General features: G+C 38.9%; 1 protein-coding gene across 1 annotated transcript in view; it reads right to left on the bottom strand.

Moving 5' to 3' along the window:
• The window catches only part of kiaa1549la (KIAA1549-like a), a 131,872-nt gene that overhangs the window by 60,534 nt on the left and 56,632 nt on the right, over positions 1-14,706 (bottom strand). The window contains exons 5-7 of the mRNA XM_037683361.1: positions 11,933-12,155; positions 7,954-8,087; positions 4,904-5,072 (exon numbers count right to left, since the gene is read on the bottom strand). Of these exons, the coding sequence (XP_037539289.1) occupies positions 4,904-5,072; positions 7,954-8,087; positions 11,933-12,155 (526 nt within the window). The remainder of the gene's footprint in view (positions 1-4,903; positions 5,073-7,953; positions 8,088-11,932; positions 12,156-14,706) is intronic.

Below are 14,706 nucleotides of genomic sequence, written 5' to 3'. Positions count from 1 at the left end.
AAAGAGATGTCTGGGCCTCCCTGCTCCAGCTGAAAGTTTACATTCAGCCTTTGGATCTAGTGGTAGATAAAATTGCTCCCTCCACCCGCCAAGATCCGTCACTCTGCATTGTTTGGTACAAGCAAAAATAAAAAATGCAAAACCTCCCTCGTTCCTTCTACACAGTGTAGCTCATACTCACTTGAATATCTTGCACCAAAAACATTAAGGTTTATGTACCCGTTAAATTCCAGTCCAGAAAAATGCCTCATCTTGAAAACTACAAGCATTAATTACTGATATTCTTCAGCGATGGAGGACAACAGTGTTCCGCTTGGTTACCTTTTTTGTATATCTACACCCTCCATCATTTTCTTGGAAAATTTTGAGGTAAATGTGTTTTTAGGAGAACAGGCAGAGTTTGTGTGTCTTTGGATGTGACTGTGTGATGTTTGAGCCCTTTGGGTGTTGAGTGCACGCACAAATAGATACTAATCTAATCTCATCGGGCTAAAATTAGCGTGTTGAGGATGCACGGACAGCAGATCGCCTCAGGTCAGGCTGAGATGATCGGAGCTCTGCAGCTGTTTGCCTGATTAAAAAAAAACCTCACAGATGGCATCAGAAGCAGGAGGGGAATATAACCAGAGCTCACTGCTTTGGGTTTGAATAGCTGAAGTCAAATGAAAGAATATAACATCTGTCAGAACGGAACAGAGTCCACGATACTAAAAACTCCAAAAAGACTTTAAATCTAAATATTTGTTTCTCAGACCTGCTACAAAGCTTCCTACTGCTTTTAAGGAACTAAAATTCAATCAGAACTGATTATCTGTGTTACATAACTTGGATTATTTTTCTTCCCTCAGCTCATTAAATCATAATGAACTGAAAATCACACGTTCGTTTGACACATCCGACAGTTTTTGACATTTGACGCTGCAGTTTTGCTTGGTCTTGTGTGACCAGCTGGCTGTAGTGTTTATGTACTGTAGGTGAAAAGACAGACACAGATACACTTGTACTTGTACAAAGTTACATATTTGTCACAGCTGAACATCAAGTGTCAGAAACTGTGCCTGTTAGTAAAAGACATAATTTTTCTTTATATCCCCTAAACCTTGCAAAGACTATTTTATTTATTTCTACTATGAAGATTAAGATGCCACTTTACTGCTGCTTCACAGCTTTTTGAACTAATTAAGATGTATTTATCTTGTATCTTGAGAAATAAATGAAAATATTTGTTGTTTTTATTGGCTTTTCTTGCTTTGACTTGTATGAAATATAACTTGAGTTGTTCACAAATTTTAGAAAACTGCTATAATCCATTAAAAATGAACTTTTTCAGTGATTTTAGGTCCTGGAAAACCAGTAATTACTGTTAAAACAAATGTATTAAAGTTGAAAAATACAAATCTAGTGACTACCTGCAACCTGAACCACCTAAATGCTGCAGAGAACAATTGTGCTTTTGCGTGTATCTGTGTGCATTTTTGTTTGTTTGTTTGTTTGTTTGTTTGTTTGTTTGTTACCAAATTGCCTGGACAAACTTAATACATTTTGTCAGAAGCATTTGTTGTATAAACATCTACAACTCTTTAACCTTTGGAGCCAACCCGATGCAAGATGGTTACCAACTTAACATAAACAAAAATGGTTGCGTTAGTGGATTTTACAGGTTTTGAGCCCAAATGCAATTTGATAGTAACTGAGAGTCATTTCCATCGCATATTCTGAGCTTCACAGCCACGAGCTTACGCAGAACGTTATTTTAAAGGTTTGACGAAAACAAGCACAAATATTTTGACATCTCGCAACATAAAGTTTAAAAATCTGGCGTGTGGTGGACAATATGCATTACTTTGCACTGGTGTTTGATGTTGAAGACGTGGTGAAGCACTTGTTAGGAACCTGAGTTTGAGCCCCACGATGAGACGCATTATCATTTATGATAACTCATCTCAGCTTAATGCAAAAGTGTATTTGACGTGTAAAACGGGGTCGGCAACATTTCGTTTCCACATAGCAAAATTGAGTTGTTAAAAGCAATCAAAGGGCAGTATGGTGAATTGGAAAATAAATTTTCTTAAAGAAAGATCATCTAGATTCTAGATTGTCCTCCAGGGTTTTTCTTATTTTAGCGTAAGCAAGCTTAGTAAAAAATATCCATCCATCCATTATCTTTACCCGCTTCTTCTTTTTCGGGTCACAGGGTCACAGGTGTCCATATCCAGCCATCATTGTTTGAGAGGTGGGGTACACCCTAGACAGATCTCCAGTCCATCACAGAGTCACAGAGACAAATGAGACAAAAAAAACCATTCACTCCCTCACTCACACCTTGGGACAATTTAGAGTTACCAATCAGCCTAAAAATGTTTCCCCAATATCCTCTAGGAATACAGTATAAGATGAACTTTCTATAAACTGGCTCTTGTTGTCACGCTCATTGTTCTCTGTCACCTGCCACGCCCACTTCCCCACAGCTCATCAGCGTTCATGCCCCGCACCTGCTCCTCACCCTATTTAAGAGGCCCGTTCACTACTAACCTTTGCCAGATTATCGTACCATTCTTGGTATCAGATATCCAGCCATTTTGTTATTATTTACACCTGAAGTTCTTGTCTTGACATCATGCCTTGTCTTGTGGATTCGACCTCACGCCTCGTCTTTAAGATTTACCACTCTGCCTGCTCTTCATCTGATTCTGTTCTGCCTATCTGACCCTGGTAACGACTACCTTTACTGCCTTACAGATTTTAAATTTACGGATTGCCCACTGGACTTGTTTTTGGACCTCTGACTCCCTCTGTTTGACCCACGCTTCGTCTCTCAAACCTCGACCCTAAATTACCCCACTATTCACAGCATTAAACCCTCTCTCTGCGCCGGCTCTCCCTCCGGTTACGGTGACATCACCTCTTCCAACGCCGTCAGGTGGCTTTCTCACCACCTGCCTGTGAATACTCTTCCTGCAGCTGGATCCTGACTCCTACCAGCTGCTGCAAATCAATAAATTTGTTTTCTTTGTTTTTACACTCTTGTTGTCTGGCTGAATTTTGAATCCAAAAACCTTGATTCCTGACACTTGTGAAACATTATTCATTAGCTTATAACATTCAAAAATAAATTGTATATATTTGCTTTTTGGTGTCTTTAAGGTTGAGACAAGTTCTGGAAACACAATGACCAGATGAAAAACAAGTTTTTGGCCTATCTTAATCTAAAAGTTTAAAATGTATTTATCCACGATGTTTAAATTTGATTTCCTTCAGTTTCATTAATAAAATGCTTAAAATAATTATTTTAAATGTTGTTGGGTTTTTTTCAATTAGGGATATTGGGGGCCGGATGGAGATTGTTCAAGGATCGCTTTTGGCTCTTGGGCCGTATATAGCCCTTGTGTGCTATAACAGATAGGTCAAAGTTGGTATCAGGTATCTGTCTTGCTCACTGTAGCTCCCACACCTGTATGTGCTAAAAGCTACAGTATGCATATATACAAAGAATACTGGGACATAATTTCTAATCTTTATGATCTTGTGGATTTGCAGAGTAAAAAGAGCTATTAGTGTTTTAGTGTTATTCTAAAAAGGTTGACTGTACTAGTACTGACTGCATGTGACATTTATTTCAGAATAGTTCACATAACGTAACTGTTTTGTAGCATTCAATATGGCAGAGAAGCAGGTATTTTCAGTCCAACATAACAACTTTAATTATTCCTTGTTCCCTGCTTAGAGCCTGAAATGACTTAATTTCATCTAATCCTAGCAGAGATTTCCTCAAAATCTGTTTGATAAAAGCAATTAGTACCAGTTAAAACACCAGCTCCAACCAAACTGAAGTTCAAAGTGTAGTCTGAGTGTGTTCTCTGCTAACACAACCTCAAGTAATCCTGAAATCCCTCTCTGGAGAAGCAGGTCAAACATATGCTAAGTGATGAATCATGTATTGGCCTCCAGTGGACTCACTGGTTCTCAGGAGTTAAGAGTGTGGAAGAAATCAAACTAAGTATTTCTAATTCTGCCTCAGCCAGAAGCACAACACACAACACTGAACAAAAATAACATAAAAATGACTAAAAGTGCTGGCATCACTTGAAGCAATACATACTGCCCCAACCATTGATTGTGATGTTTTAGACTAATCTAATCTTATGTTGAGAAATGACAAGACCATATTGCAATATCGTTAGTTCTTGTACATGTGTTGTGGCTCTCAGCTACAACCACATAGCATTTTAGCTCAATATTTGTAAAATATACTGAGTTAGATACATTTTTATGTTTGCTAATATCAGTTAGCTGTGACAACCATTTTAGTTGGATTGACTCCAAAGGTTACTCAGTTGTAGACGCACATCCAAATATTACTCTGAAAGTCTGATTAAAAATCTGTCATTTCAAAACTGCATTATAGCCTTTTTCTTTTTCTAAAGTCAACTGAATGTGGTGATCATCTTAAATTGGATTGGTTTCAAAAATGATTTAGTTGTAGATGTACAGTCAAAGATTAGATCCTGAAAGTTTGATTAAAATCCATCTAGTGGTTCATGAGATAATTCAGGAACAGACAAAGTTCACTTACAGTAGACCTGTTAATACTCAATATATGGGTTGAGGATCAGGCCCAGATACTACCACACCATATTTTAACTCAATATTTGTGAAATTGACTGACTTTAGCTGTGGCAGCCATCTTGAATCAAGTTTAAGTCCAAAAGTACATCCGTTGTGGTAAACAATATATTGTGTATTGTGATAAAGCCACAAAATATTGTGATAACAGTATAATATTGCCACAACTTAAATCTGGTAGCATGATACATGTAAATCTACCAGCTTTATCCAACATAACCAACACACCTTAAAATATAACCTAAAAACCACAGAACCAAGAACTTAAATCTGTACTTACGCTCAGCGATGACCAGCGGCGGGTAGAACAAAAAGTATCCCACCAACTCTGCAGTCAGCTGGTTGAGGAGTCCGCTGGAGATCGTCCCGTTAAGAACTGCTTCTTGGTTTTTCACCACGTAAACAAGAGAAACGGAAGGGGAGCCAGGCTCCTGGGAGATGCTCTGGATCTGAGAAAAAACACATCGAGTTCAAGCAAATACAGCGATCCATGCCACAAGCGGGCAGCTATTGCCAGACGCAGAATTTAAACATTCCTATGAAAATATCTAAGGCCATGATACCAAATGTCCAAGATACACATTAAGAACGCACAACAGAGCTTCAGAAACCAACAAGTTTTATTCTCCATATACGGTAATAACTCCAAAAGTAATGTAATTCAGTCACAGCGGTAAAGTGGATGATGATAGGAGATACTAGAAATTCCCATCCCATTTCTCTGTGAGTGTTAATATTTCACAGGATGAATTATGAATGGATCTGACAGTATATGTGTGGCTGCTTGTTGAGACCTACTTTTGGATCGTGAGTGCATGCATAAAATGTATCCTGCAGTCATAAGAGTATCTTGACTGGAGGAGATGAAGAGATACAAAGGAAGAAGTATAAAGCATATGAACACATGACTTAAGATGAACGTCATCTTATGTCAAGATATGTGCATTGTGTGCAGACTCATGTGATGTTACTAGTTGTCTTGGTTAGAGTTCATGTGTGAATGACTCTCAGCTACTACCACATCATATTTTAGATAAATATCTGTAAAACGATCCAAATTAGAGCTACTTTTGTTTTGGATAATGCCAATTAGCTGTGATAGCCATTTTGAATTAGGTTAACTAAAAGTTAATCAGTTGTAGATGTACATCAAATGACTATTTCCTGTGAGTTTTAATAAAAACTGTCCAATGGGTTGTTAGATATTTTGCCAACAAACAGAGTTTACTCCAATAGTTAATGGTTCAATTTTAAACAAAAACATCAAAATCCATGCTCAATAATCCAAGTAAAAAATCTAACAAATTTAAGTCAGGTCCTCTGGACGGTTTCTTTTCTTGTTGAAACATTTTGTCCTTCATCCAAAGGACTTCATCAGTCCAAGGAGCCGCAACGATTTAGTCCCTTTCTCACATAGTAGGCCAACCAGTTTGATGGTGATAAGATAGTTTCTGGAGTCTGCCCTCTCCCCCGTCGACTCCACTGAGGCAGCCATAGCCAAATTATTGTGATTATTGGATTGATGAACCAGATTATTGAGCATGAACTTTGATGTTTGGAACCACTTTGACTATGGCTGCCTCAGAGGAGTCGACAGGGGAGAGGGCGGACTCCAGAAACTATCTTATCACCATCAAACTGGTTGGCCTACTATGTGAGAAAGGGACTAAATTGTTGCGGCTCCTTGGACTGATGAAATAAAACTGGTTGGCCCACCATTCAGTTCAGTTCAATTCAGTTAAAAAATACTTTATTAATCCCAAAGAGAAATTAAATGTTTTTGTAGCTCATCATGCTGGTTTCGTTAAGAGTTGATATATGCTTGAGAGATATGCTGATGGCTGTGGGCAGGAAGGATCTCCCACAGCAGTCCGTCCCACAGAAGTCCGTCCCGCAGCGGATCTGAAGAAACTGGCTGCAGATACCGATCCGTCCACCCAGACCCAGCGGGCCTCTAGGTCCTTCTGGGCAGCAGTACCACCTGAATGTTGGCAGAACTCCCTGAGCGATGGCTACTCCTCTCAGCAGCTTGTTGAGCTCCTCATCATTACAGATGTAGATCATCAGCTGCAGATGTCGGGGGATGATCCTGATCTTCTTGTTGTCACAAGCAACGTTTCCTGCATTTCCAAAGATCTCAGCAGTCAGTCACTCTAGCACCTCTGCCAGGTAGATGGGGAGGCATCATCAGCACCTCTTTTACAACTCTCTGCTTACAGCTGCTCCCGGTTGTAAAAAAAAAAAAAACATTGTTGCCATGGTTACGCTTCATAACAAATGTCCAAAAGTAAAAACGTTTCAGTAAAAACCCTTCCAGCTGCACAGTATCCAATACCAGAGGAAGTAATCATCCAAAAAAGTGATTTACCTCCAGAAAAAAGATGAAATAAAGTTTTCAAAAGCAATACCCCAGAATTAAAGAAACAGCTACTCCAACATGCAGCCACCTTGAGCGGCGCAATTCTAGAACATTAAAATCTATGTGAGTAAACCACTTATGGGACTGAGTTTGTTGTGGCTCCTTGAACTGATGAAGTCCTTTGGATGAAGGACGAAACATCCATCCATTATCTTTTACCCGTTTTTCCATTTTGGGTTGCGGGGGTCGCTGGTGCCCATGTCCAGCCATCACTGTGCAAGAGGTGGGGTACACCTTGGACAGGTCGCAAGTCCATCACAGGGCCAAGGACGAAACATTTCAACAAAAAAAGAAACCATCCAGAGGACCTGACTTAACTTTGTTGGATTTAAATTAAGACTTTGTGCAATCTATTTGCCCTCATAATTTGTGTTGGGGATTGGTCTCAGCCACTGCCACACCAAATTTTGTGTCAATATCTATAAAACTGATTGAATTATAAACAGTTTTGTGTTTGCTAAAGTTGATAAGCTGTGTTAGTCTGCTGCAGCGGTACATCCAGTGACTATGATCTGTTTCTTTAAATTTATCCAGTGGTTCATGAGATATTTTGACACACACAGACACGCCTTTCATCGTTTGACGGTGGACAATAATTATGAAAATAAATTAACAGATTAATTATCTATAAATATAGGCAATGTGACTCATCAGCTAGCTTAAACCTGCCTGACTTAGATTTTATGACGCATGAAGGATGATCTTTTGTTGTATGATGAATAAGCCACTTTGGTGTCACGAGTTGCCACTGGGTAACACACAGTAAGACATTTGCATCAAGAAACAGTACTGCAGTATGAAAGAGTCTGAACTGGTAGGAGGTTGGAAATCCGCCTGGAGATGCATTATAAGCCTGATTAGCATGCTGCATCTAGCCTATTTGATGTTTGTAGTAAAGAATGTTCTGGTACCTCCACGTTGAGTCGGTTGTAGGTCTCCAGAACTTTATCCTGAGCCTCTTCAAATGCGTTCTCCAGCCGCTGCTCCATCATCTGGACAAAACTGCAGGAGTAGATGTTGTCTGTCGGCCCAACAAATCTCAGCACTGGAAATCAGGCATGAAAGGGGAAAAAAAAACGTGAATTATTGATACCGTCTGAGACGCTGGAGAGCTTTAAGACATTACATCTAAAACAAAGAGGATATTTTTGCTTTTGATGAGTAAGACTTTTTTTAAAGATTAAATTCACTTTATATTTGTTCCCATTGTTCATTATTATTACATAACATACAGCGGAATAAATAAAGACTATGAAGTGCACTATAATGTTTTATATAGTAAAGTATCTACATAAACATGACTGTATTCAACTCTCTTATTGAAAAATTACTTTTACTCAGTTTATTTCATTAAGTTTACTAAAGTGATAAAATAATCTACTTAATTTTAACTATAAATGTTCAAATGGTTCATTTAGCTTTTCTCAACTGACTAAATTTTATTATTAAAATAAATAAATGAAGTGGAGTGAGATGTGTTATCATCGAATGTACACACAACAAAATTTTGCCTCTGCATTAAACCCCTCACACACATGAGATAAACGCAAGCGGAGCAGCGGGCGGAGCAGCGGGCGGAGCAGCGGGCGGAGCAGCGGGCGGAGCAGCGGGCGGAGCAGCGGGCGGAGCAGCGGGCACCAATGTAAGCACCCAGGGAGCAGTTAGGGAATAGGTGCCTTGCTCAAGGACGCCACAACACATGGGCATGGAGGGGAGTCAAACCTGTAACTTTCTAGTCTTAAGACGACTATTCTTCCACTGCACCACAGTCAACCCATATAATATGTCATCATTAGCATATCTTTAAAAATTATTGGTGTAAACCAAAAGAATAACAAGAGTACCACATACAACACACTACACCCCTGAGGACAAACTATTATTCAGCAATCTATAGCAATGGGCCGGACAAGCAAAGACCGTGTATGACCTTTGACCTTGATTTATGATCGTGACCTGGGAGCTGAGCTGATAAAAAATATTTAGCTACACGGTGTCTAGTGGTGGTACAAATGTGTATGAAGTTTAGTTTAATTATCTTCAGAGGATGAGAAGTTATGGTCCAAACTAGCAAAGACCTTGTATAACATTTGACCTTGATTTGTGATCTTGACCTTGAAGCTGGGTTGATGAAAGGTGTATGTGACACTCCGTCTAGTGATGATGATGCATAACTGCATGATGATTCGGTAAATAATCTTGAGTTGATCAGAAGTTCTGGGCAGGACAAAATAAAGTGCATGAATGTTCCTTAACAGGTGTATATAACATCTTTAAAGAAATGCACATCGCCCGCCACCGTGTGTGCCAAAGTTTGAAACAAAGATGTGATCTGTTGCCCACAGCACCTCAGTGGTTTTTCACATTTTCTACAGTTTGAAAATGTTTAATTTAATGCAGTCTGTTGCTTTATTTCAAATGTTTTTAAACAAATTGTCTTTTCGGCATCATTCATTTCCTGAATCTGTACTGAAGTGGAAGACAACCGAACTGAATTAGAATGAACAGAATGAGCACAGCCAGTAAGTTTTGGATTAAACCACATATGAACCAATGCATCTTTAGGGACAGAAAACAAACGTGATCCAATATCAGGCCTAAAATGTTGACACACTACAGTTGACGTACTCTGAAACTACAACAACCCACTTCACGGTGCTGAATCTGGAGTCCTGTATGTTTGCGTTCATGAACAGTAGAAGGTGGTCTCTGTGAAAAATAACCTAACCAGTGGTGCAGAGGAAGAGGATTATTGCCTCTTCTCAAATGAGAACAGGAAAAACTGAGTAGCTGTCGATCAGCTGATCAGCAGGGGAGGTGCAGCCCGGGGTAAACAATACTGAGTCCATCAGCAGATTACGGAGGATGTTATTAAAGTCTCCATCCCTCTACCACAGCTGCCCTCTATTCTTTTAACTCTTTGCTTGAAAGAATCATAAAAAGGGACAGCAACAGTAAAGTTGGACCAGTATTCTGACCTAAATCCGAACACCGCGGTGCCGATGAGTGCAGCTCAAGGACTGGTGGTTTAGGCAGAATCACTTTGCAGGAACAAACACTGCTGATCCAGATGTTAATCTCGTGCACATTGTGCCACAAACTGGTGAATGCCTTTAGGGTTAATGAGCTGAAGATCACAGTGATGGATTTGTGCTGGTGCTGCTGCACATCCAGCTGCACGCTAACGCAGGAGCTTTTATTGCTTCACTTCACACCATGAAATATGTTGTTTAGTCAAAAGCCAGTTCAGATGGTGCTGAAGACAAGATGTTCTTTTTGGTTTTGATTAAGCATTGATTTACTGTAAAATCTAAAGGTTCTTAGATGAAATGCACAGTGATGAACCCCACACAATATAGTGTCGTTGTAAATACGCCAATGTACTCATCGCTAAGGCATTTAACAAGTGAATGTTTGTAGTTTTCTTAATGAGTGTTTTTCTGGACTTGAATGAACAGGGAATCCCAGTAAACCTTAATGTTTTTGGTGCAAGATATTCAGGTGGGTAGGAGTGACACTGTAGAAGAGGAGAGGTAGATACAAAATAAATACAACACAGTGAACTCCTGACTATGTTTGTATTTGTTGGGCTTTTTGCAGAAAGCACTGTAGGAGCATCAACTTCCTGCATGTAAATGATCGAGCAGTGGCTAAATTCTCTAAATATGTTTGCTTACAAAAAAAAGTGAAGACAAAAAGAACTTAAAGTAATGTTAATTATTCCAGTCTGAGATTGCATCCTTTCATTAACGATCTGTTAATTGCAGTCATTTTCCTTCCCTCGCTCCAACAAAACAAAGTCTTAATCTGTGTGTTCTGAAATGTTTAAGAGGCAGGCTAAGTGAATGGACCGATCTGCCTTGGCTCTACAATCATGGCAGCGTGAACGGGACTCAGGATATCAAAGAGGAGTCGCAGGGAAGCCGACATGTAATCAGAATTTTCTAATTTCGTCTCTGCTCCTCTCCTCCCTCATGTGTCTCCCCTTTTTGTACTCTCAGTAGATTCGTCTTTCACTCCCTGCTCATATTTTCACCCTGCAACCAGGAAGACTCGGCTGAGAAATTAAATTAAACATTAAACAAAGAAAACCCTTGCATTTCCTGCTAAAATGTAGAAGGAATGTTGAACGCCGTATGATGGCTGAAATATGAAAAATCGGAAAACTGAACCGTTAAAGCAAGCGGAACAGTAGCTAAAATATCAAAATTGCAGAAGAGCAGCAAAATGCTTAAACAAACAAAGCAGTAGCTAAAAGATCAAACAAGTAAGACAGTAGCAAAAAGATCAAATCAGTATAAAAGCAGCAAAAAGCTAAACAATAGCCAAAAGTTAAAACCAGTGAAACAATAGAAAACAGCAGAAACAGTAGAACAGTAAAAAAAAAGTAGCTAAAATTAGGAAAGCAGTAATTACTTTAAAACTCTCAGAACAGTAACTAAGAGCTAAAACAAGAAGGGCTGTAGCTACAAGCAGAAATTAGTAAAGTCATTTCTAAAATCTAAAACCAGCAGAGCAGCAGCTAAAGCTAAAACGAGCTAAAATGTAGTTAATAGCTTTATCCATTCAACCTTTATTTACACAGGTTAATTCCAATTGAGCCTCGAGGACTCATTTACATGAGAGACCTGTCAAAAATAGCAAAACTGTATCTAAGCTCAAAACTAGCAAAACCATCACACAAAGAGATAGAATTAACCAAACAAGTGTTAAAAGCTAAAATGAGCAAAACAGCAACTAAAAATAATTAGCTAAACTCTAAGTAAAAGCTAAAATCGGCTAAATCATAGCTAAAAGTTAAAATTGGTAAAATGGTAGCTAAAGGCTAAACTGTAGAAGTAATGTGATAGCAACAAAACAACAACAGTGATTCAACATTCACAGTTTTACCTGTTTTGAGTTGCAGATGAAACTTTGGCGTGGGCATCCAGGACCCCACCGGAACCAGAACTGCCTTAACCAGCGGGGTGTGCTGCCTGATGTCAGACAGCAGCTTGTCAAAGCCGTAAACAGTCAGCACTTCCACAACCAGAGAGGAAACGTAGACCGTTTTCCCGCTGGTCACGTAGTAGCCCAGAGTCACGTTGTGAGGGCTGCAGTCGTCTCGCTCCACCTGAGACAAAGACGGAAAGACTTCATTTGGCTCTGAGTCAAACCAAGCAGAGTTTAACTTTTTAAAAACACATTGGATGCCTGTTTTTCTGGAGTTTGGCTTCTCGTATCAAAGAAGAACTGGTGTTACCAGGTGAAACAAGCTGAAAAGATGTAGACGAGATTTCAAACTTCTTATTCTGAACCCAGCACGTTGGCTTTGATCTCTGGGTTTTAAAGACATATGCATCAGAATATAAATATTTATGATGGCTGGTTTCTTCTCAGATCTGCCAAAGGCAACGGTTTTAGCTCGGGCCTTGAATGGTTCGATTTCTGTCAGTGTGCTGGAACAAAACACACAAACAACATCTGCGGTGAGTCAAAGGCTGTATTTCTGGAACTTTACACCTCCCACCTTCCTGCAGTCACACTGAGTAGCTGATGTTCTTTTCTGTCCATTTTTTAGTCTCCTCTCTCGCACCCTGAATGTAAACCGGCTGCTCCTGAATTGTGTTTTTTTTATTTTTTTTACAGTCCCTTTCAATAAAACTGTATCTGATTACCTCATGGCCTCCTCTCATCTCCTTTACTGTCTGCGCAGACAAAAATCAAACGAAATGATTTTCTCCCAAACTCGAGGTGTCCTTGGTCTAACAGCTTTCTGTAAAATTCTTCCCTGAGCTTCAGTCCCAGATTTTGATGCAGCTCTTTACTTTTTAATTAATTACGCTCAGAAAGTCGTTCTCACATTCAGCTACCCACCTCTGGGTTTTACATTTCATTAGAAAAAAAGGCTTTTGGAGCTTGCATTTGAAGTCAAATGCAATGAGAATTCAATTAAATTTTCACTATATCCTTCAGATGTTTTATGAGCTGCAGCGGCATGTGTTTCTGAAGGAGCAACCAAAAGCATCTGCTTTCAGATTGTCCTGAAAACTGAGCCCGTCGTGTTCTGAATTTCTTTGTATCTGATGCTGAATACAGCGGAGCGGTGTGTCACAGTCTGAACATTTCACACTCGCAGCTGCTATTCAACCAATTTATGTGACTTGTTCTAATCAATGGAAACAATAAAACGATTGCACATAGAGCTGTTTGAATAGAGCTATATAAAGAAGAAATCTTATTTTTCAGTCCATTTTTGTGTTTTTAAGGTCACTTGGATGTGTCAGCCATCTTGAATTGGATTGTCTCCAACAGGTAGTGAGTTCCAGATCAAAGAAGAATGATTTTAGTTTCAGTGGTTCATGAGATATGTTGGTAACAAACAGGCAACAACACAAAACTCTTATGGTTCCACTTTTAGCTTTTCAGCAGCAGGCGATAATTAAGCTAATCAGGCTTTACCTGCACAATTTTCTTATAAAAACTTAATTATACAACTTGGAAGATTATCTGCCAATCTTTATTAATAAGTAATTGTGCAACTGCTGATCATTTTTAATAACGTGTTTAAGGGAGTCAGAATCCAGCGAACCTTTTATTTTTTCCAGATTATGTAACAACCTACTTTCCTGACAGCTGAAACATGTTTTTTATTGCATTGATTCATGAGAACCGAGAGAAGAGAAACCCAATCTGCTCTTCATCAAGCTTCAACTCCATTAAAAGCTGAACAACAAACAGAATAATTCTGTCAGCAAAAAAAAATATATATATATATATATATATATATAAAGGAATACAAAAAACAGATTTTCACAAGTTTCAGTTTAAAACACAACTTATCCATCTGATACTCACTGAAAAACAACTAACTTAAGTGTATCTGTTTAAAAAAAATCAACTTTCTCTCAGTTAAAATAATTCCTTTGATTACATTTGTTCAGACTGCCCAACTTTCATGGCGGCAGTCGTCAGTGTAGCTGCCTGTGCCTGCATGCATGTTTGTTTGATTGTTTGTTAGTAAAATATGTCATGAACCACAGGAGGGACTTTATTAAGACTTGCAGAAACTAAACGTTGGATATGCATCTGCAACTAATTAACTTTTGGAGCAAACCCATGTCAAAACAGCAGCCACAGCTAATCAGCCTTGGACAAAACAACAACATTTATAACTTAGATTTACAGATACTGAGTAAAAAGCTGATGTGGTAGTAGCTGAGAGTCGTCCTCAGCACATAATCTGAGAGACAACGCATATTGTGAGATTTTGCAATCAGGTGTAACATCTTCAACAGAGTTAGAAACAACTTTAACTCGAATAGTTACACTTCCATCATGAGATCATCTTAGTTTAAAACTCTGGCACAAAATGAGTCAGGCGATATCCATTCCTTTAATGAAGGCAAAGCCTTTATTTTTTATATATATTGGATCGCATAAATATAAATTAAAAAGATTAAAATAAAAACTACTACATGGTAAATTACTACATTGGCTGGTTTGGTTTCCCTCATTGGAAAGACCTCAGTCCATGCTTCCGTGTGGTTAGCTGCATAACTTGAAAGATAAATGAGGTACTTACGTAAATTGGGTTTATATATGTACATATCTATCTATGTATGTATGGATGGATGGATGGATGGATGGATGGATGGATGGATGGATGGATGGATGGATGGGTA

The sequence above is a fragment of the Nematolebias whitei genome, chromosome 10, assembly GCF_014905685.2.
Source record: "Nematolebias whitei isolate Nwh7 chromosome 10, NemWhi1, whole genome shotgun sequence".
Taxonomy (NCBI): domain Eukaryota; kingdom Metazoa; phylum Chordata; class Actinopteri; order Cyprinodontiformes; family Rivulidae; genus Nematolebias; species Nematolebias whitei.
This window is presented reverse-complemented; position numbering and strand designations above follow the sequence as displayed.